Source organism: Saimiri boliviensis, chromosome 1 (genome assembly GCF_048565385.1).
Source record: "Saimiri boliviensis isolate mSaiBol1 chromosome 1, mSaiBol1.pri, whole genome shotgun sequence".
Lineage (NCBI taxonomy): Eukaryota > Metazoa > Chordata > Mammalia > Primates > Cebidae > Saimiri > Saimiri boliviensis.
Window position 1 is genome coordinate 174,446,745 of NC_133449.1, and position 24,847 is coordinate 174,471,591.

At 34.4% G+C, this 24,847-nt stretch overlaps 1 protein-coding gene across 2 annotated transcripts in view; it reads left to right on the top strand.

Moving 5' to 3' along the window:
• XKR3 (XK related 3) overlaps positions 1–24,847 on the top strand; it is a 32,694-nt gene that overhangs the window by 2,343 nt on the left and 5,504 nt on the right. For both annotated transcript variants that reach the window (XM_074381282.1, XM_039471688.2), the window contains exon 2: positions 8,017–8,270. In XM_074381282.1, the coding sequence (XP_074237383.1) occupies positions 8,017–8,270 (254 nt within the window). The remainder of the gene's footprint in view (positions 1–8,016; positions 8,271–24,847) is intronic.

Consider the following 24,847-nt stretch of genomic DNA (forward strand, 5'->3'; position numbering starts at 1 on the left):
TTTGATGACTCATTTCTTTTTTTACTATCCTTTCATATCCTGCCTTCTTCCGTCATAGTGTTATGTTATTCTAAATAAAAATGGTTATGAATGGTTCAGTGCAGTGAAAAGAATGGTGAATTCTCCCTGGCTCGAAACAGGATATTTGCAATATACTTGTTAAGAATGCATATTTAATATTTAAACTTATTCACTCTATTATCAAAAGAGATTCTCTCAGGAAAACTATGTTCTACTAAGCAGAAATAAAGATTTCCAAATTATGGTATATGTGCCTTTTCTTTTTCCCATATGATATGGAGATATCTATTAGTTGTCACTTAAAATGTCAGTAGTAAGCTTTTATTTCCTCTCAGAACCATGCACTATTTAGAAGCCTATTTACATAAAGCCATATAAAAGGCTTTAAAATATATTTCTTTATTGTAAATGACAATAATGGCAATGTGTTTATTATGTAAATTTCTTTTTTTTTTTTTTTTTTTTTTGAGACGGAGTTTCGCTCTTGTTACCCAGGCTGGAGTGCAATGGCGCAATCCCGGCTCACCGCGACCTCCGCCTCCTGGGTTCAAGCAATTCTCCTGCCTCAGCCTCCTGAGTAGCTGGGATTACAGGCACGAGCCACCATGCCCAGCTAATTTTTTTTGTATTTTTAGTAGAGACGGGGTTTCACCATGTTGACCAGGATGGTCTCGATCTCTTGACCTTGTGATCCACCCACCTCGGCCTCCCAAAGTGCTGGGATTACAGGCTTAAGCCACCGCACCCGGCCTTATTATGTAAATTTCTATGTGTGGTTTACTTTCTGGTGTGGTATGTAACATTCTCTAGGTGTTCTAGATTATATGACATGCTATGAAGTGTATAATGTATATAAATAGTTTAATTATGCAATTACATATGACATCTATATTTCTATATATGTTCCACATGCAAATGATATAAGAAACGGCCAGGTTAATTATAATGATCTTGATTTTATCTAATAAATAAATATGTTAATGTCTCTTACTCACTTCTCTGGCAGTATCACTATTATAGTATCAATTTTGCCTGTTTGTAGCTTTTCCATACATAGAATGAGAACTTCCTGTAATCATCTTTTACTTTTTCTGTAGTATTAGTTTTTAACTTTTTCTTCTCAGATTAGCAATTTTCATTGATATGTGAATAAACTGTAATTTAGTTAATGTCTCATCTGATAATTATGTTGCAAAAAGTTTTGTATTATAAATAATTCTGTAACCCTATTATATTTGTATGTGTTTAAATAAGAACGTCCATAGATAACGTAAAGGTGCTCTTAAATGTCACCACAAAGAAGTGATATAATTTATGTGGTGATAGCCTGTTTAATTTTCCTCCAAACTAGATGTATGAAAAGAGTTACTAATTATCATTTGCATAAAGAATAAGGCTTCACACTTTTGCATAAATTTATATATATTTGCATTTGCCTTTTTAATGATTAAATAAACTCTTTTAGTGCTGAGATTATAGGCATGAGCCACCATGCCTGGCCTCTAATTTTTGTTTTTTCTTTTAGTCAGTTTTGACATTTGTGAACTTTCTTTTTGATTTATAAAATTCAAAGTGGGTTGATAATTTTGACAGCTAAACATAAACACATTTCTTCAGTCAGCTGTTCATAATGTTTTAATGTTTTTCTCTGAAATTTTAAAATGTTTTTGTAATAAATTACAATAGAATTTTGCTATTGTTCAAGAGTTTTTATCTTACCAACTTCTCTATATATACATATATAGATAAGTTAATATTTTAGTTCTGTATACTTACTATGTGACATCATTTAATTTTAGGCAGGAGTAAGAACAGAATTAGGTAATTTATGTTTTCAAATATTAATTAAAAATTATTTGCTGTATAATTTAAAGGTCAGATTGAAAATATCTCAACTTAAAACAATTACTTTTTCTATTAAAGTACCATAACTGAGTTTATTTTGTTATATTAATTTGCCTTAGTCAGAGGTTTAAAATCTTAGTTACTGTGTATGTGAATAAACACAAAATCTTGCAGGTCAATTCTTTTTTAACTTTTTTTCACTGTATGTTTTAGGTAATCTTATGCTTGTTTTGCTATGTGAATTTCAGAGCTAGCTATTGATACATTTTATTTTATCAAATTAAATTTATAGGTTAAATTTAGGAAAGACTAACATGATTTCCAAGAACAATTCTTCGTATTTATGAACTACATAGGAATTCATTTTTTTAAGATTAATATCTCTGAAGTGGTTTGTGTGTTTTTTAATTGAAGTTTTTATAATTTTTAGGACTCTTGCATCATAGAGTTTACATTTTAGGTTAATAGTATGTAAGGTATATTTTTATTTTATGTTTTATTTCTTTTGGTAGATGGGGATTAAGTGATATTTCAAATTGTATAAAGATTGTTAACTGTTTTGTTATTGATTTAAAACTTAACGATTGCATCAAAAATGTGATCTGAATTATCGAATGAAAATGTGTATTTATATATAAACTAAATGAACATATAAATTAAAATACATAAATATATAGAGTCTTGAATTATGATCTGAACTGATGTCAGCTATTGTAATTTTTTTCAAGTGAGCTAAATTGGAAAGTATGGCTTAATTGGCCTAATTGAGTTTCTTTTAGTGTGTGTGTGACATGAAGTTTCATTTTTTTTGTTCAGGCTGGAGTTGGGTAGCGCTCACTGCAACTGCTGTCTAACAGGTTCAAGAGATTTTACTATTTCAGCCTTTGAAGTAGCTGGGATTATAGGTACCCGCCACCATGTCCAGCTCATATTTTATTTTTTGTAGAGAGAGGGTTTCACAAGGCTGGCCAGGCTGGTCTCCAAATCCAGTGAGGAACTGTCAGACTGTCCAACTGACATTTCAGAAACTGTAGGACTGTTTCCAAAAGTAGCTACAATATCTTATCTTCCCATCAGCAGTGACTGAGGGTTCTAATTTTTTACATCATAGCCCTAATGTGAATAAATAAAATCTCCTTGTGATTTTGGCTTTCATTTCTTCTTTGAATGGTCCTGGCACCCTTGTTGAAAATCATCTGTTGGTAAATACAAGTGTAGATTTTGGACTGTAAGATTTATCCACTTGATCTAGATATTTATCCTTATTAACAGACAGCCTTGAGGATTAATGTTTTGTAATAAGTTTTTTAGTAGAAAGTATAAATTAACAAATTAATTAAGTTGGTATTATTATTTTTGCAGAATTGTTTGGCTATGTGGAGTCCTTTGCATTTCTAACTGATCACTTGTTTGTTTCTGCCAAACATTAATAATAACAATAAAGGCAACTGGAATTTTGATATGGAAAAAATTGATTTTATAGATCAGTTTGGGGAGCACTGTCATATTAACAATATTAAGTCTATCAACCCATGGGCATGTAATGCATTTCCATTTACTTAGGTGTTTAACTTTCTTTGTTTATATTCGGTAGTTTTAAATGTACAAATCTTATACTTCTTCCTTAAAATTATTTCTAAATATTTTCCTTTTAAGATTCTTACAAATAAAGTTTTTTAAGCATCATTTTAAACTGTTTACTGCTGTTATGTAGAAACACAACTGGTTTTTATATGGTGATGTGTACCAAAACCTTGTTGAATCCATTTACTAGCTTAATGTTTTTTTGTGTGAAGTTCTTCAGATATTCTATATATAAAGTCATGTCATCTTGAGTAGAGGGAGTTTCACATCTCCTTTTTAAATTTGTTTTTCTTTTATTTCTTCCCCCATAGCCTAACAACTAATTATCTTGGGTAGAACCTCCAGTACCATATTGAAAAATGCGTTTACATGTTTCATTTATTTCTGATATAAGGGAAAAAGTTCAGTCTGTCAATGAAAAGAGTCAAACTCTGTAAAATATTTTGAAGATAATTATTCTGAGCTAAATATGAGTAACCATGGCCCATGATAAACAATTCCCAAGAGGACCCGAGAACATGTGCCCAATATGGTCAGGCTGCAAATTGGTTTTATAAATTTTAGGGAGGCATCAGATATCAATCAAATACATTAAGAAATACATTCATTTTCTCCAGAAAGCCTGGACAACTTAAAGTAGTAAGGTGGGCGAGTGGTGGGGGAGTGGATTTCAAGCTTTAGGTAAATTTAAATACTTTCTGGTTGACAATTGGGTGAGCTTGTCTAAAGACCTGAAATGACAGAAAGGAAACATTCCAGTTAAAATAAAACAATGTTGTCAAAATAAAAATAAATTCCATGTGATGAGAATTTATGGTTTCTAGGACATGACTCCTCATGCAACTTACATAGGAATTTGGGCAAGATTAAGAAAATCAGAGCTTAGTAGTCCTCACTTCTATGTGGAATATTATTCTAGCTGTTACATTTTCCTTAACAAGTATACTTTGCTATTCTGAGAAAGGATTGGTTGTTTAGTGTTTTTATTCTAATATGTGTTGGATTTTGCAAAATAATTTTGTCTGCCTGTTGAGATCATCCTGTGATTTTTGTCCATTTTTCTATTAACATATATTTTACTGATTTTTATATGTTGAATCTGTTAAAAGAAATTAATCCTCGTCCAGACTCCAAGAGAGGGTTCTTGGATCTTGTGCAAGAAAAAATTCAGGGCAAGTCCACAGTGCAAAGTGAAAGCAAGATTATTAAGAAAGTAAAGAAATAAAAGAATGGCTACTCCATAAACAGAGGTTGCTCATTTTTCTGGTTATTTCTTGATGATATGCTAAACAAGGGGTGGATTATTCCTGGCATGCCTCCCCTTTTTAAACCATATGAGGTAATTTCCTGATGTTTCATGGCATTTGTAAACTGTCATGGCACTGGTGGGAGTCCAGCAGTGAGGACGACCGAAGTCACCTTTATTGTCATTTTGGTTTTTGTGCATTGTGGCTGTCTCCTTCACAGCAACCTGTTTTATTAAAAAGTTCATTATGACCTGTAATTTTATGCTGACCTTTTGTTTTATTCTGTAACTTAGAATGCCTTAACCATCTGGAACTACGGCCTCCTATGTTTCAGACTCATTTTACCCAGCTCCTGTTAAAGATGGAGTTGCACAGGTTCACATACCCCTGAGAAGTGTCTTCTTGTTGCAGGAATACATCCCAGTTGGTTGTTGTGTATTATCGCTTATACGTATTGCTTGGATTGGCTTTCTAGTGTGTTGTTGAGCTTTTTTTTTGTTTGTTTTTTGTTGGTTTTTTTTTTGGCTGTGTTCATAAAGGATGGTCTGCAAATTCTCCTAATCTTGTCCTGGTTTTGAACATGCTACTGCATTTGTAATAGATTTTTATTATATTTATGCCTGATGCATACATTTGTTGTTTTAAGACACCTTTGATGTCTTAATGAGTGTGTAGAATGATTTACATGAATTATTGAATAAGATTAAATATTAGATATTGTAGCTAAAAATGTCCTCATTTATCTTCTTTCACTCCTTATCTTCCTTTCTTTTACTTTGTAAAGGTAAGACAATTCAATCAAATCTCTTTCATTTCATATTCATGTTTACACTTTATGGAGGCATCTAAATGCAACTTCATACTCAGCACTTTACTTCGTACTTCTGGAGATGTAGATGAATCTATCAATATTTCCTCCCCCAAAATCCAATAAAATTTCTCATATAAGATCATGGAAGATGAGGGATAGGAGAGAAACTGTTTTTCATATTTTCAGAAGCAAAAATAATGTAGAGATAATAAATGATTGTGTGTACCTAAAGGTCAAAAGTATCTAAAAGTTATAATGATACAATCTCCTATTTAATTTATCATACATTTAATAATTTCTAAGGAAGACTTAGCTAATAGGGTTTAATGAAATGATATGTTATAGACATTGGATTATGTGGTAAGAGAGAGGTAAAACAGTAGGCAATGACAGAGGCAACTTCAGAGATATTAAAAACATTAATTTTTTAAAGAAGAGGGTTACATTAATAAATTATCATAAATTTTAAAAATGTATTCCTTTTTGAAAACTGTAGTTGTATTATAACAGAAAATGGGCTCCAAACCATAAGATGTCTATGACCTTATATTGTTCTTTAAGATTTATGCTGGATTTGTTCGTTTTTTTCATGTTATTGAGTATATGGAAGCTTATATTAATAGGTTTTTCTAACAAATTAAAATATTACTTTGTGCTGACCTTTATTACTGCTGATGATGCTTTTGGTTTTCCTTGAAATCAGTTTTCCTAAAAGTGCAAATAGCCTATTCTGTTGTTTGTTCTATGTGGATATTTTTCTCTCTCTCTCTCTCTCTTTTTTTTTTTTTTTTTTTTTTTTTTTTTGGTTGATGGCTTTTATTTCTTGTTCTTATGCTTTAGTTGTAACTATTTTAAAACACATGACCACTTAAACTTGTGAACAGGTAACTTTGTTTGCATACATTATGTTATTTTAAAACTTAAACTTATTTATTTATGAAAATCGCATCTTGCTCTGTTGTGCAGGTTGCAGTGCAGTGGTGTGTGAATTCTGCCACCTTACTGCAAATTCTGCCAGCTTACTGCAAATTCTGCCACCCAGGCTCAAGTGATCCTCCTACCTCAGCCTGCTGAGTAACTGGAATTACAGGCATGCACCACCACACCCAGCTAATCTTTGTATTTCAGAGTTTCACCATGTTTCCCAAGCAGAATTCTAACTCCTCAGCTCAAAGGATCTGCCCTGACTCTCCTCCCAGAGTACTGGGATTACAGACATAAGCCATCATACTTGCCCACACTTATTTTAATTTTATTATTTATGTGTCTTTTCTGCTTAGGATACATAAGACTTACTTAAGCTAAGAAGTAATGATTGTAACAACTTGAAATTATTCTTCCAGTCATTATTTTTAAAATACTGCCAGTTCCTATCTTCTATTAAAATTTTGATCAGATGTGTAGGCTTTGTCACGCTCTTCTTAATTGCCCAATAATCTCCATCTTATAGTTCCTTTTTTTCTCTTTGCTACATTTTTTTGGTAATTTTATAAAATTTGTTTTTCAGTTATCTAATTACCTTTTAACTATTTAATACAGCCAGTGATTTTATATATATATATATTTTCTAGAACTTCTGTTGGTTCTTTTTAAAATTGTTCATCATGAAGAAATTGGTAATTGGTTCTGTTGGTATTTTTAAAATTGTTCATCATGGAGAAGTTGTCTTTTTTTATACTTCTGAAGCACTTTTTATTTGTTCAAAAATTAATAATTTTGACTTGATAAGTTTTAAATAGGAAATATGCTGGGTTCATGTTTATACATTTTATTCATGACATCTTATCTTGCTTTTATTTGTGTTTTGCGATTTCTTATAAAGATCTGCTTATTTCCTACTGAATTTTATCTGTGGAAGTTCTTTGGGACAACTTTGCAGTTAAACTTCATTACAGATACTATTTGTGTTTGTTTTTGTCATGTACATAAAACCGCTTTAAGTACTCATTGGTGTTTTATACGACTACATTCTTATAATGATGATATGTGAACAAAATTCCATCACTAGTAAAAAATCATAAATCAAAATATATTCCAGTGAAATTTTGGGTTTGTCTGAGGAAGTTGAAATTTGTATCATTGAAAGAACGTTTAAAAACATCGATGTTCTTAAGTATATTTTAAGAGAAATAGCTTTTGTATGGGTCAGAATATAAATGCATTAGTAAAAGACTAGGATATTATTTAATCAAAGTGATTTTGAAAAAATGAATTGACTTGTGTATGAATGAAAGAATCTTTACCTTTTGCTTTTTAATCTGTTGTTTGGATCCTTTTATCAGGCGGAAGTTGCATATTATTTCAAGTTGAAAATGAGGGGAAGAACTAAAATAAATGATAAGATTAGAAACTGTTAGAAAGTTATGTTTTATTCAGTGTGATTAAGTTAATGTGTGTAATTTAATGGTTTATTTCAAAATTAAGCGTTCATCTACTGATAATCTTTCAAATATTTCTACACATTTGTCACTAGAAAATGTTAATCTCGATGTTACTTCATATTAACAGGTGTTTGCAGACCACTATACACTACCACAAATTATTGAAATATCTTACACTGGAGGCGGAAGAGAGTCAAGATAGCAACCCAGAGAGAAATAAGATACTGCAAAGGAAGATTGTTTACTCAAGTCAGTGTATTTTAAGGCAAGACAATGCATTCAAATGCATGAGAGTTGTTCAGGCTTTTGTTTCTTCTGCTCCACAATTAGTTTTTCAGATATATGTCACTCTCACTATAAAAGAATTGCCTTCAGGTAGAGGTAAGTTGAGTTATTTGATGTTGAAAATCAGGTAGACAAAGGTTGGGAGGGCATAATAATATAACAGAAATTGGTAAGTTAATATATATAATCTGAAATTACAGATGCACTAAATTTTTTTTAAGATCAAATTTCTATGAATTTATTTGGTTAGCAGTGTATAAAAGGATGTCACTGGAACCTATGGAATTTAGTATGCATAGAAGTTAGCATCAATTTATTTTATTGACCCCGAAGAGGTAAATTAAGCTTGATATAATATTGAGATATGAGGTGGTGGAATAAGTTGTTATATAAAACATATATTTATTATAATTTGCCTTTTGTAAATAGCATTGATTTTAATTGAAATGGAAACTGTGTGAAAATTAGAACGTGCCTAAGACTATAAAATTTTATAAAAGTCACCAGGCAAATAGTTCTGTATCTTTTATATTAAATTTTTACCTTAGATACAGGGAATTCATGTGTGGGGTTGTTAATGGAAATATTGGGAAATGCTGTGGTTTGGAGTGTGGATCCCATCACCCGAAGTAGTAAGCATAGTACCCGATAGGTAGGTTTTTGGTTTTTGTTTTGTTTTGTTTTGTTTTGTTTTGTTTTGTTTTTAGTCCATTTTGTCTTTCCCTCCACCCACTATTGGTTCACAGTGTCTGTTATTCCTGTGCTTATGTTCATGTGTGCTGAATGTTCATGTGTACTTATGATTGAGAAAATGCAGTATTTGGTTTTCTCTTCTGAGTTGATTTGCTTAGGATAACGACCTCCACCTGCATTTATGTTGCTAAAAAGGACAACATTTATTTCTTTTGAATTGCTGTGGAATACTCCACATGCACATACATGGAATACTAGACAACCATACAAAATAAATCAATCATTTACTTTACGTGATGTGCCACTGATGGTCACCTGGGTTGATTCCATGTCTTTGCTGTCATGAATAGAACAGAAATGAACATATGACTGCATGTCTTGGTGGTAGAATCATTGATATTCCTTTGGGTATATACCTAGGGATGGGATTGGTGGGTTGAAATAGTAGCTCTGTTTTATGTTCTTTGAGAAACTTTCAGACTGCTTTCCACAATGGCTGATCTAACTTATACTCCTACCAGCAGTATATAACGTTTTCTCAGCATCCTCACCCAGCATGTGTTGTTTTTTGATTTTTTAATAGTAGCCATTTTTGCTGGTGTGGGATGGTAACTCATTGTGGTTTTGATTTGCATTTCTATAATAATTTCTGATGCTAAATTTTGTGTTTTGTTTGTCTGTCTTAGATGGAATTTCATTCTTGTTGCCCAGGATCTAGTACAATAGCATGCTTTTGGCTTACTGCAACCTCTACTTCCCTGATTCAAGTGATTCCCCTGCCTCAGCCTCCCAAGTAGCTAGACTTAACAGGCATGTGCCACTATGCCCAGGTTGTATTTGTTTATCTATATTGGTCAGGCTGGTCTCGAACTCTTGACTGTACCCAGTCTGGGTGGCTCATGCCTGTAATTCCAGCACATTGGGTGGCTGAGGTGGGTGAGCATTTTTCAATATGCTTGTTGGCCACTTGTATGTCTTCTTTTGAGAAGTATCTGTTCATTTTCTTTTTACCTATTTTCTAACAGAGTTTTTGGTTTTGTGCTTGTTAATTTGTTTAAGTTTATTAGATTCTGGATCTGAAGCCTTTGTTGGACGCATAATTTGCAAATACCTTCTCCCGTTGAGTAGGTTGTATGTTTGCTCCATCGACAGTTTCCTTTGCTGTGCAGAAATTCTTTAGTTTAATTAGGTCCCTATTTTCTATTTTTATTTTTGTTCCAAAGTTGCTTTGGGGCATTTAGTCAAAAAATGTTTGTTGCTCTCAGTGTCCAAAAGAATACTTCCAATGTTATCTTCCCGTGATTTTTATAGTTTGAGGTGTTACATTTAAATATTTAATTCATTTCGAGTTAATTTTTGTATATCGTAAAAAGTAGGGGTCCAGCTTAAATCGTCTACATATGGCTAGCCAGTTATCCTAGAACCATTTATTGAAAAGAGAAGGCTTTCCCCATTGCCTGTTTCATTGGCTTGTCTAAGATTAGATAGTTGTAGGTGTGTGGCTTTATACGTGGGTTTTCTGACCTCTTTTCTTGGTCTCCGTGTCTGATTTTGTACCAGTGCCAAGTTGTTTTTGCTACTGCAGCTTTTTAATGTAGTTTGAAGTCAGGTAGTGTAACATCACTGGCATTGCTGCTTTTGTTTATGATTGCTTTGACTAATTTGGCTCTTGGTTGTTGTTGTTGTTCCACATGAAATTTAAAAGAGTGTTTTCCTAATTTTGTGAAGAATGACATTGGCAGTTTGATAAGGATAGCACTGAATAATTTGAGCTTCTGCCCATTCAGTATGATATAGGCTATGGGTTTGTTGTAAAAAACTCTTAGTATTTTGAGTACATTATTTTTGTGCTTAGTCTGTTGAGTTTGTCATGAAGAGATGTTTGATTTTATCGAAGACTTTTTAAATTTTGGTTTTGGCTTTTGATTCGATTTATGCAGTGATCACATTTAGTGATTGATATGTTGAACCAGCTTTGCATTCTAGGAATAAAGCCTACTTTGATTGTGTTGTGTTAGCTTTTTGATGCACTGGGGAGTCTAGTTGACTGATACTTTGTTGAGTATCTGTGTTCATGAAGGATATTGGCCAGATGTGTTTGTTGTTGTGGTGTCTCTGCCAGTTTTTGGTATCAGGCTGACACTGGCCTTATACAATGAGATGAAAAAAAAAAAAAAACAAGACCCCCTCCTCAATTTTTCAGAATAACTTTAGTAGCATTTTATGAGTTCTTTGAATATCTGGCAGAATTTAGCTATGGATCCGTCTGCTTTAGAATTTTTTTTTTTTTAATTATTGGTAGGTTCTTTATTACCTAATCAATTTCAGGCATAGATTTTGGCCTATTCACAGTTTTAATCTCTTCCTGATTTAGTCTTGGGAGATTGTCTGCTTCTGGAAATTTATCTGTTTCCTCTAGATTTTCTAATTTGTATCCATAGAGTTGTTCATAGTAGTCTCTGAGGATCTTTTGTATTCCTGTGGGATCAGTCATAATACTGCCTATGTGGTTTTGATTGTGCTTCTTTGCATCTTCTCTTTCTTTCCTTTTTCTCTCTTTTTTTAAGACAGAGTTTTTCCTCTGTCACCTGGGATACAGTGCAGTGGCATGATCTTGGATCACTGACACCTTCAGCTCCCAGGTTCAAGCAATTCTCATGCCTTGGCCTACTAAATAGCTAGTAATACAGGCATGCACCACGATGCCTGGCTATTTTATTTTAGTTTTTTATTAAGACAAGATTTTACTCTGTTGACCAGGCTGGTCTCAAATTCCTGACCTCTAGTTATCCACCCCACCCAACCTCCCAAAATATTGATATTACAAAAGTGAGCCACCATGCCCAGCCCCCTTTTTTTTCTTTGTTAATTTAGGTAGCAGTCTATCAATCTTATTTATTTATTTATTTATTTATTTATTTTCAAGGGCTAAAATCTTGGTTTTGTTTAAGTAATCTTTTATATAGATTTTTGCATCTCAATTTCATTAAGTTTTTCTTTAGTTTTAGTTATTTTCTTCTGCTAATTGGGAATTGTTTTCCCCTCTTTCTCAGTTCTTTTAGGTGCAGTTCGATTGTTAATTTGAGATTTTTCTAACTTCTTGATGAAGGTTTTTTTAGGGTTATAAACTTTCTACTTAACCCTGCTTTGGCTGTATCCCAGAGATTTGGGAAAGTGTTTTCTATTTTCATTTATTTTCAAACAATTATCTTAATTTCTGCCTAAATTTTGATGTTTACCTAGGAGTTATTCATGTGCAAGTTGTATGATTTCCATGTAATTGTGTATTTTGAGAGATTTTTTTGGTATTGATTTCTATTTTTATTGCAGCATGGTCCAAGATTGTGCTTTATGTAATTTCAGTTTCTTTTGAATTTACTGAGGCTTGCCTTATGACTGAGATGAGCTGATAGTCAATCTTAGACTATCTTCTATGTGCAGATGAGAAGAATGTCTATTCTCTGTTTCTTGGGTAGAGTGTTCATTCTGTAGATGTCTATTAGGTCCAGTTTGTCAAGGGCTGAGTTTAAGTTCAGTATTTCTTTGTTAGTCTTTTCATAGGACAAACACTTGTTCTACAAATCAGGGTACTCCATGTTGGATGTATGTATATTTAGGATGGTGGTGGATTGCAACCATTATTATTATGTAATAACCGTCATTGTCCTTCTCAATGTTCTTTGGTTTAACATCTGCTTTCCTGCTCTTCTTGTTTTGCATTTGCATGGTGGCTCTTACCCAGCTCTTTTACTTTTTAGCTATGGATGTCACTGGATATGACATGGGTGTCTTGAAAACATGGTAGAGTTTCGTCTTTTTATTCAGCCTGCCACTTAGTATCATTCCAGGTTAGTATTCATATGTGTGATTTTGATCCTGTCATTGTGTTGTTAGCTGGTTGTTATGTGGACTTGCTTTCCTAGCTGCTTTATAACACCTGTTGGCTATGCACTTAAGTATGCTTTTGTGGTAGCAGGTATCATTCTCTAAAATTCATGTTCAGCATTCCCTTGAGGATGTCTCGAACGCCTAATCTAACTGAAGTGTGGGTCCTTAGCATTTTCTTGTAGGAGAAAAATTTTATGTCTTCTGTACTTATGAATCTTAGTTTGGTGGGATATAAAATTTCTTGTTTGGAATGTTTTAAAAGAATGTTGAAAATAGACCCACATCACTTCTGTATTATAAGGTTACTGCTGAAGATCTGCTGTCATCCTGATAGTGTTCTCTCTGTAGGTGACCTGACAGTTCTCCCTAGCTGCTTTTACATTTTCGTCTTTGGTTTTTGTTAGTTTTCTTGTTTATTTATTTGTTTTTTCATTGACCTTAATGAATCTGATGGTTATGTGCCTTGGGAATAATATTAGGTAGCATTTGGCTATGGTTCTTTGTATTCTTCAGGTTTGGATGTTGACCTCTCTAGTGTGATGAAAAAGACTTTCACGACTGTCTCCTCAAATATATTTTTTTCAAGTGGTTTGTTATCTCTCTTTTCCTTGGTCTATTCTGCTGGTAACACCTCCAATTGCTTGTTGATGTTGTTACAGTGAAGTTTTCAGCTGAAGAAGTCAATTTTTGGTCTTTCTTTAAGTGCCTAGTTCATCTTTGAGCTCTTGGATTTCTTTTTTGCATTGGTTGGCTTCATTGAATCATTTCAATTTTCTCTTCAATTTAGATGAGATTTTATGCCATCCAGATTCAGAATTCCCATGTCTGTCATTTGAGACCATTGAAATTGGTTGCTGGGGAGCTACTGGGCTGATTTGGTGCTAAAAGAGATTCTTGTGTTTAGAACTGTCATCATTCTTGCACTGGTTCTTTCTCATCTGAGATGGCTGGTGTGCCTTTAACTGTGATTCAAATTGAGTATCATCATTTGGCTTAATTTCTGGAAGTTTTGAGATGGCAAAGTCTCTGTACAATGTCATTGTTTCTAAATTCTTGTCTGTGGTTTTACACAGGATGGGGGCAGAATTAGTAAAGTGACTTTTTGTGTTGTAATTTGGGCTAAAATCTAGGAGATGGTATTAGAGAATAATGAGCAATAGATGGCCTAATATTCAACTGTAGAGTTTCTTTTTGTATTCTGGCATTTATTCCTGTATTTTACTGGACTAGGGACAGAGAGGCAAACCCCTGACTGGATCTGCTTGTGGGCCTTGGGGAGGCCACCTGCAATCACTGACACTGTGTTCAGAGGTTTTTATTTTTATTTATTTATTTATTTATTTATTTAATTTATCTATTGATTTTGTTAAGTCTTTCCCATGGTGGGGCTCTCTTAAGCAGAAGTCTGGTAGGCCAAGGTTTTACCAAACCAGCCCTGTAGCATAGGGCCTAAAGGCACACTCGCACCCCTTGATTCTACTGATTTGGTCTCCTGAGTAGCTGGGATTACAGGCATGTGCCACCATACCCAGCGAATTTTTTCAACTTTTACTAGAGATGGTTTCTCCCTGTTGGTCAGGCTGGTCTCAAACTCCCAGCCTCAGGTGATCTGCCCACATCAGCTTCCCAAAGTGCCAAGATTACAGGCATGAACCACTGTGCCTGCCCACTAAGGTGAGATTTTTCCAGCTTCTTGATGAAGGCATTTCAGGGCTATAAACTTTCCACTTACACCTGCTTTGGCTGCATCCCTGAGATGTGGGAAAGGTTTTTCTATTTTCATTTATTTCGAAGAATTATTTTAATTTCTGCTTTAATTTTGATGTTCACCTAGGAGTGAGTTAGTTGTAAGTTGTTTGATTTCCATGTACTTGTGTATTTTGAGAGATCTTGGTATTGATTTCTATTTTTATTGCACTGTGGTCCAAGAGTGTATATTGTGTAATTCCAGTTTATTTTGAATTTACTGAGACTTGCCTTATGACTGGGCTGATAGTTAATCTTGGTCTATGCTCTCTGTGCAGATGAGAAGAATATCTACTCTCTATTTGTTAAGTGGAATGTTTGTTCTGTAGATATCTGTTATGTCAAATTGGTCAAGTGTTGAGTTTAAGTCCAGAGTTTCTTTGTTAGTCTCTTCATAGGCCAAGAACTTGTTCTATAAATCAAGATGCTCCAAAGTTGGATGTATGTATATTTAGGATAGTGTTGGCTTGTACCTGTTACTATTGTGTAATGACCTTCGTAGTTCTCAATTTTCACTGGTTTAACACCTGCTTTCCTGCTCTTTTTGTTTTTCATTTGCATAGTGGATCTTACCCAGGTCTTTTACTTTGAGGCTATAGGTGTCATTAGATGTGAAATGGGTATCTTAAAGGCAACAGATGGTTGAGTTTTGTCTTTTATTCAGCCTGCCTCTCTGTGTTACTCAAGGTTAGTATTGATATGTGTGATTTTCATCCTGTCATTGTGTTGTTAGCTGGTTGCTATGTAGCCTTTGTTTTCTATCTGCTTTATAATGCCTGTGGGCTATGCACTTAAGTATGCTTTTGTGGTAGCATATTATTATTTCAAATTTATATCTAGCATTCCCTGAGGATATCTTGAAAGTCTAATCTATTTGAAGTGTGTGTTCTTAGCATTTGCTTGTCTGAGAAGGATTTCATTTCTCTTTTAATCTCAGTTTGGTGGGACATGAAATTCTTGGTTAAGTTTGTTTTTTTAAGAATGTTGAAAATATGTCCCCAGTCTTTTCTGGATTGCAAGGTTTCCACTGAGAGATCTCCTGCCGTCTTGTAGGTGACTTGCCACTCTAGCTGCTCTTACATTTTTGTTTTTGTTGTTTGTTTTTGCATTGACCTTCGTGTATCTGATGACTATGTGCCTTGTGAATGGTCATATTAAGTAGCATCTGGCTGGTCTTCTTTGTATTCTTTGGATTTGGGTGTCAACCTCTCTCTTGTGTTGAGAAAGTCTTTCATGCCTGTCTCCTCAAATATATTTTCAAGTTGTTTATTCTTTGTCCTTTCCTCTTTGGAATACTGGTGAGACAAGTCATAGATTTGGTCTCTTTACTTATACTATATTTCTTGGAGGTTTTGCTCATTTTCGATTCTATTTATTTTTTACTGACTGAGTTGATTTGGAAGAACCAGTCTTGGAAATCTGAGATTCTTCCCTCAGCTCAGTCTACTCTGTTGTTAACACTTCCAATTGTATTGTGATGTTCTTATAGTGAACTTTTCAGCTGAAGAAGTCAATGTATGGTCTTTCTTTAAGTGGCTATTTCATATTTCAGCTCTTGAATGTCTTTAGTATATTGCTTGTTTTACTTGGAGAGTTTCAATTTTCTCTTAAATCTTAATGAGTTTTCTTGCCATCCAGATTCTGAATTCCATGTCTGTCATTCGAGATCATTGAGACTGGTTCCTGGGAAGCTAACATGCTGATTTGCAGGCGAGGGACATTACGGTATTTTGAACTGTCACTGTTCTTGCAGTGGTTCTTTCTCATCTGGGAGGACTGATATAACATTAACTGTAGTGTAAATGGGGTATCATCAGTTGGCCTAATTTCTGGAAGTTTTGAAATGACAAAGGCTCTGTAGAGCATCATTGCTGAATTCTTGCCTTTTTTCCACAGGGAATGGGAGCAGAATTAGTAAAGTGACTTTTCGGCATTGTAATTTGTACTAAGATTTAGAAGATGGTTCTAGAAAATAATGAGAAATAGATACCTAGAAAATAGTAGGAAATAGAATATTATTTGGCTGCATAGTTCATTTGTGTATTCCAGGATTCACAGCTGAGTTTCTTTGTGTAATTTTGCATTTGCACCCAAACGGGGAGGAATAAACCCCTCACTGGGTCAGCTTGTGGCTCTGGGGAAGTCCCCTGAAATCACTGGCGCTGTGTTGAGAGTTTTGTTGTTGCTGTTCTTGCTGTTAGGTTTTTCCCATGGTGGACTTCGTTGGGGAGGGTATTCCTGCAGACCTTGACTCAGTGATGGATGCATAAAGTATAACAACACAGATATTTAGCTTTGTCAGTTCAGCTAAGGGTCCACAGAGAAATATGCCGTGGCCTAACTGAACACTCAGGGCCCCTTAACACCACCCTCCCATCACTTCACCCCCACATTCTCCCCTACCCATCTGCCACAGAAACTGCCTGAACCTTAGTGCCTGAGGTTCCTGTCAGATCTGATTGACAGGAACACAACCCTTCCTTGCATGAGAGACCTAGGTGGTGTGCTCCTCATGAGAATCTAATGTTTGCCAAAGACCTGAGGTGAAACAATCTCATCCTAAAATCATTCCATTCTCACCCCTGACTCCATTCCCCCACTCTACCTTTTCTCCTCCATCTGTGAAAAAATTTTCCACCAATGTGGTCCTTGGTATCAAAAAGGTTGGGGATAACTGCTCTAGAGGGAGGCATGTCTAAGTCTCACACCAGCCCAAAAACCTGTGTGACTCAGTTTTCTGAGAGTGTGGGCTGCTATCCTTTTGGTTTCACTACCTGCAGGATCTTCCTGCACTCCCTGACCGAGCGATGGATGAATAAACTACATTGATATCATGCTCTGCCAGTTCAGCTGAGGGTCTGGGCAGCTTACAGGCTTCCTGGAGAGTACTGTAAACAGATAGAAGCCATCGGCCCTCCCCAGCTAGTGAGACTTGCATTTATTTAGTGAAGTTTAATTGACAAAGGCTTGCGTCAATACATCTAGAGGTTGAAGAGTAAAGTAAAGGTTCTGATGCCCAAAGCAAACACTATTAGTGTTTTAACATCCCTGCTCGACCTCCCTCCAAGAGGGCCACCTGGCTCTAGGGTTAAGACCACATGAGCAAACAAGTTATTTGGACAGACTCCCCCATACTATAGCTATTTGCTTTTCTTATTAACTAAATGTAAAGGGGATTTAGGCTGCCTTCAGCCAAGAACTATTGAGGTTTTCTCTCCAAAGATCTGTTGAAATTATGTTGGTGTGGTCAAAATGGAGGTCTCTGTGAAAGTGACATTTAGTCTCATTTAGGCTCATCTAGTCATCAGTCTTAGCCCTAAGTCTCCTGTATCTACCCAGCCAGCTGTCAGAGCCTGGGAATTGGTAAGTGGTTTACTCTAAGGTTGGTGAAAATAATTTACCAACAAAAGTATAAGTTTGAAAAAGGAAAGTTTGTTAAAAAGAAAAAATGCTGTGAAAGGGTACAGCAGAGCACCTCAGCTAGAGAACTGAGCTCACCACAGGTGGATTTTCCTGAGAGTTATTTATGGACTTTAATAAAGGAGTTTAGGGTTGTAAAATCTAAATCAGTTTAGGCATAGCATTCTAGAAATAAATCAAAATGTTAGTTACTTACAGTAAAAGTTGAAGGAGTTCTGAAGCTACATGCTGTCTTTAGATATTAGGAAAATTTGGATCCATATTCCCAGGTAAGGAGTTTTGCCTCTTGGATAGCCTACTGATGATTACCAAGTGGTCTTTGCTCCCTTTTAAATTCCTAAGAATTTTTTTTCCCCTGGGTAGTCTGTCTTATGGTTACCAGGTGAATTCCTCTCTCGTCAGTATCCAGATTGCAGTGGTAGTTGCCTGAATTGGCACCTGAATAACTTAAAATAGAACACACACACACACACACACACACACATAAACACACATTCACGCTTCCACACACATTGAAGCAATGTCAGGTTCCTCTTGTGTACTGGAATTATGCAAAATTATTTAAAATGTAGCCTTTAGGGAAATACGTGTAAATGTACAGCAAACATGTCTCCACTATCTTTGCAACTTTGCATTAATCTATCATTATGAAAAATTTAACAGTCACCAGGAATGTATACATTTACATATATATCCCTCTAATATACATGAAGAGGAAGATAACCAGTTAAACAGATGTTGATTAGCTGCAGAGGTAAAACAAAATCCAAACATTTTTATTTGGTCTTTAAGAGGGAAGTGCTGATTGTTACATGTAAAAGTAAGGTAATTATTTTTCATTTTCAAAGTTGATAAATATAAGCTTGAATAAAACCTCACAAAAAGACATGGAATGTATAGTATTTTATTACAAAGATGTGATTTGACATTATCAGCTGTCATTTAAACTTTTGTTGGATCGGAAAGTTTTTTAGAACTTATGTAAACAACAAACAAAGACTAAGAAGTTGTTTGCCAAAGAAATAGACTTTTGACAAGTGGACATCCAAACCAAATGAGAACCAGTTAGGTACACTTTTTCACATGTCCAGAATTACGGAATTACATATGACCTTCAGCAGTCATGTGTATTACATATGTTTCAGTAAAACAAAGAGGGCTAAATAAACCTGTGACTATGCAGCAACTACAAAGAATGGTATAGGATCTATAGTTGGAATATTTTTTATAAAAATGTAAAATATGTAAAGTAAGTTTAAATGTATAAATGCAATACATGAAATTTGACCTCTGGGCTTTTTGTGAGTGTGTGATTCTTGTGCAGTTCTAATAGCTTCATGGCATTAGATGCCATTTTTATTATACACACAGATCTGTAGACTCTGTGCATTTGTGTGTTACCAATAATTTTTTAACGAGCTCCATAATTATTTTTTCCTGTCCATTAACTGACAAATAGTTATGAACACCTATATATAATCTTGTGAAAACTGTCTGTGTAAGCCTGCTGTGGTGGCTCATGCCTGTAATCCCAGCACTTTGGGAGGCCAAGGTGGGAGGATCAAATGAGGTCCTGAGTTTGAAACTAGTCTTGCCTACAGGGTGAGGCCCTGTCTGTGTTCACTACATATACAGAAATTAGCTGGGTGTGGTTGTACAGCCTATAATCCCAGCTTCTTGGGAGGCTGAGTCAACAAAACAGCTTGATCCCAGGAGGCAGATGATGCAATGAGCCGAGATAGCACCACTGCACTCCAGCCTGGGCATGAAGAGCGAGACTTGGTTTCGTCGCAAAAAAAGAAAAAAACATTGTGTCAGTGGTCAGTGTAATACAATTTTTTTTGGCGTGGTTCTTCTTCCTTATTTCTCTCTCTCGCTCTCATTTTTTTTTTTTTTTTACATTCACAGGTAACATTGTATGAATTTATTCTGTATGAGATGATGTTTGATGTACAAAAGCAATGTGGAATAGTTAAATCCAGATAATTAATAAATGCATTTTCTCACATAGTTATTATTATTTTTTTTTTGGTAAGAGCAAATTAACATCCACACTCTGAACATATTTCAACAATATACCTTCACTAACTATAGTCACCCTGCTACACAATGGATCTCTTTAAATTTATTACACCTGTCTGACTGTAATTACAAATCCTTTGATAAAACTCTTCTCATTATTTCTTTTCTGCTAAAGCCTCCAGTCTCTGGTAAAAATCATTTTACTCTCTATGTCTATAGAGTCTTCTATTTTTTTCTTTTAAGCTTTCTCATAAAAGTGACACCATGTGGTATTTGTCTTTGTGTACCTGATATAGTTCAATGTAATGTCCTCCAGGTTCATCCCTGTTGCTGCAGATGAGAATTACATTTTGTTATAGCTGAATGCTATTTCTTTGCATATATGTATCACATTTTCCTTATGTATTCACTGATGGACACATGAGTTTATTACATTGCTTGGCTAATGTGAATAATGCTGAAATAAACATGGGAGTGCATAGATCTCTTTAACATTTTGGATTCAATTCCTTTTGATATATACCCCAAAGTGGAATTTCTGGAGAATATCTTAGTCCTATATTTTAATTTTTGAGGAAGCTCCAAACTGTTCTTGGAGTATAATGGATATAGTGGTGTAAATGGATGTACTAATTTACATTCTTATCTGTAGTGTGCAAGGGTTTTCTTTCCTCCATAGTCTTAGTTTTTTGTTTCTTCTTTTCCTTTTTCTTTTGTTCTTTAAATAGTGATTATTCCAACTGAAACGTGGTGATGTCTCATTGTGGTTTTGATTTGCATGTTTGTTTGTTTGTTTGTTTGTTTGTTTTAGTTTTTTTGTTTGTTTTTTTTTTGAGACAGAGTTTCACTCTTGTTTCTCAGGCTGGAGGGCAATGGTGTGATCTCAGCTCACCGCAACCACCACCTCCCAGGTTGAAGTGATTCTCCTACCTCATCCTCCTGAGTAGCTGGGATTATAGGACTGTGTCACCATGTCCAGATAATTTTTGTATTTTTAGTAGGCTGGGTTCCATTATGTTGGCCAGGCTGGTCTTGACCTTCTGACCTCAGGTGATTAGACTGCCTTGACGTTCCAAAGGGCTGGGATTACAGATGTGAGCCATGAAGCTGACCACGTGTCTTCTTCTAAATAATGCCTTTTGAGGAAAACCTATTAAGAGACCTAATTTCTTATACAGTTATATTTTTTCTTTCTAATTTTCCAAGTTTAACTTCTATTTTAGGTTCAGTAGTACATATGCAGGTTTGTTATACAGGTAAACTCATGCGATGGGGGTTTGTTGTACAGATTATTTCATCATCCAGGTATTAAGCCTAGGGCCCATTTGTTGTTTTCCCTGATTCTCTCCCTCCTAACACTCTCTACACTTTGACAGACCAGTGTGTGTTCTTCCCCTCTATATGTCCATGTGTTCCTATCATTTAGCTCCCAATTATAAGTGAGGTTATGCAGTGTTTATTTGCTTTTGAATCTTTAGTTCCTTATATATTTCAATTAACCCTTTGTCTGATGTATAGTTTGCAAATATTCGCTCTCATTATTTTACTCTGGTTATTACTATTATATATTTTTTTCTGTATGAAAGCTTATAGCATGATGTAACCTCATTTGTCTGTGGTTTTTATGCTTATGCTTTGAGGTCTGATCCAAGAAAATTCTTTCCAAGACCAACATTAAGTGTGTTTGTGTTTTATTCTAGTAGTGTGACAGTTTGGGGTTTTCATTACATCTTTATTTTAATTGCTTATTAAAATGTACTTTTACAGATGAGGTCTCATTACATAGCCTAGGCCAGAGTGCAGTGGCATGAGTGTGACATTCTGCAGCGTTGAACTTTCAGACTCAGGTGATCCCCCAAGTAGGTAGAACTGTAGGTGACACCACCATATAGGCTTTTTAATCCATTTGAGTAAATTTTTCTATGTGGTTAGAGATAGGTTCTAATTTTGTTTTTCTGCATGTAGCTCTTTTGTTTCAGCAGCACCACTTATTGAAGAGACTGACCTTTTCTCATTTTGTGTTCTTGTCACCTCTGTAGAATATCAGCTAGCTATATATGTGTGGATTTATTTTTGCTCAGTGTGTTCTGTTGTATTAGTTTATAGCATTGTGATGCCTGTAGCTTTGAGGATTCACTCTCCAACCCCACTGTCATATTGCTTTGGGTATTCAGGGTTTTTTTGTGTGTGTGCGCTTTATTCTTAATTTAGGATTTTTTTTTATTTCTGTGAAAAATGTCATTAGTGTTTTAATAGAGATTGCATTGAATCTGCAGACCTTTTGGGGTCATATAAACATTTAAATCATAGTACTTTTTCCAATCGATGAACATAGATAACTTTCAATTTATTTATGTTATTTTAATTTTTTGCTAATGTTTCCTAGTTTTCAGAATGCATTTTTTATACGTCTTTGGTTAAATTTACTTTTAAGGTTGTTTTATTTTTTCCCAAAGCTACTGTAAATTGGATTGTTTCCTTGAGTTTCCTTTTTAATAGATATTTTGCTATTCATGTATGAAATGCTACTTAATTTTGTATATTGATTTTGTTAACTGAAACTTTACTGATTTTCTGAATTAGTTCTACCTGCTTTTCAGAGGTATTTTTAGGAATTTCCACATTATATCATTAATAAATATGGATAATTTTACGTCTTTCTAATTTGGATACCTATTTTTAAATTTCTCTTGTCTAATTGCTCTTGCTAAAAACTTCCAGTGTTACTTTTATTAAAAAAACAAACAAACAAACAAACAAAAACTTCCAGTATTATATTTAACCAATTAAAGTGAATATCCTGGTGTTCTTTCAGATCTTTGCAGAAAACTCTTCTACTTTTAACTCTCATTGAGTGTGATGTTAGCTGTGGGTTTTTTCATGTATTGAATTATTTGGTTATTCTTGTCTATGTTATTTGTTATGTTGACAAATGCATTTTTTACTTATTGAAATGACCGCCTAGATTTTTTCTTTTATTTTGTTCATGTAATGTATGACATTTAATGATTCTTGTGTATTAAACCATTCCTGCATTCCTGTCATGTCTCTTGATCTTGGTGAAGGATTCTAACTGTGCATTGTAAGTCAGTTTCACAGTATTTTGATGAGGATTTTTACATTATGTTATTCAGGAATATTGGCCTGTGGTTTTTTTGTCTTTTTTGTTCTGTCCTTGTCTGTTTTTGAGATCAGTATGACCCGCCCCATGGAATGAAACAGTTCACATATCTTCTTCTTCTTTTTTCTTTCTTTCTTCTTCCTTTCTTTCTTCTTTCTTCTTCTTCTTCTTTTTTTTTTTTTGCTAGATTAAAGAGAATTGGCAGGAGTTCTATTTCAGGGGTAGGTAGAATGCAGAGTGAATCCATTGGGTTCCTGGGCTGTTCTTTAAAAGGTGACTTTTCATTGCTGATTTGATTTTTTACCATGAATTTGTTTCTGGGTACCAGGTAAGATATCTCCTTTTTTGTCTCTGATTATATTTTGTAGGGATATTTTTTTTTTAACTTTTGATTTTAGCTTTTTGTTTTCCTATTTCCTTGATTGAAACATCAAGTTTTGTATTTAATATGCTATTTTAAATATTATGTTTTCTCTTTAATGTTTTCATTGACTTAGAATTATGTTGTTTAATTTTCATGTACTTTTGAATTAGTGATTTCAGAAGAAATCCTTAATATGAATTTGATCTCTTCAACTTGATTGTATTTTTTAATTAATGTGTGATAGATACTAGAAAATCTTCTATGTATTTAGTAGAGAAGAATGTGTATTCTATAGTTCTTGGATAGTTAGTTCTGTAACTGTTTCGTTCATTTGCCCTGCAGCGAATTTTAGTTCAGTGTTTACTTATTGATTTTCTATGTACATAATCTATTCATTGTTGAAAGTAAGGTCCTGAAGTTTTCTATTAGCATCTTGCAGTTTTTCTCTCCATTTGGATGTATTAATATTTACATTATATTTATGTATATATTAATTATATAGGTGTATTTCTGGTATTTTTTTTCCTCTTAATTCTGTATCATCTTTGTGTCTTTAATATTTAGTGGTTTGATTATATTAAGTATGGGGATATTCTTATTTGGATTGAATCTGATTGGAAGCATTTGACATTCCTCTACCTGCATATTTATTTTTATATTTAGGCTTGGAAAGTTTTCTGTTATTATTTTTCTAAATAAGCTTTCTACATTTTTTTCTACATACACTTTTTTTTTTTTTTTTGAGATAGAGTTTTGCTCTTGTTGCCCAGGCTGGAGTGTAATGACATGATCTTGGCTCACTGCCACCTCTGTGTGCTGGATTCCAGTGCTTCTCCTTCCTGAGCCTCCTAGGTAGCTGGTATTACAGGTGTACACCACCACACCCAGGTAACTTTTATATTTTTAGTAGAGACTTTTATATTTCACCACGTTGGGCAGGCTTGTCTAAAACTCCTGATCACATTTGATCCACCTGCCTTATCCTCCCAGAGTGCTGCAATTACAGACATGAGCCACCTCGCCCAGCTTTTCCATACTTCTTGAACACCAGTGACTAACACATTCGCTCTTTGGATATTATCCCCTAAGTCTTATGAAGTTTCTTTATTTCTTTTTTTCCTCTGACTGTATATTTCAATGAACCTGTCCTTGAGTTTTTCTGCTTGACTACTTCTGCTGTCAGTGCTCTCAACTGCATTTTAATTTTGTTGTGGTTTTATCTTCAAGATTTTTGTTAGTATTTTTCTCGCATTATATTATCTCTCTGTCAAATTTCTCTGATAAATGTCTGAATCATTTGTGTTTTCCTGAAGTCCACAACATTGTCTTAAAATAACTATTTTGAATTTTTTGTCAAGTCATATATCTTTTGTGTCAGTCACCACTGAGACCTGATTTTGACCACTTGGTGTCATCATG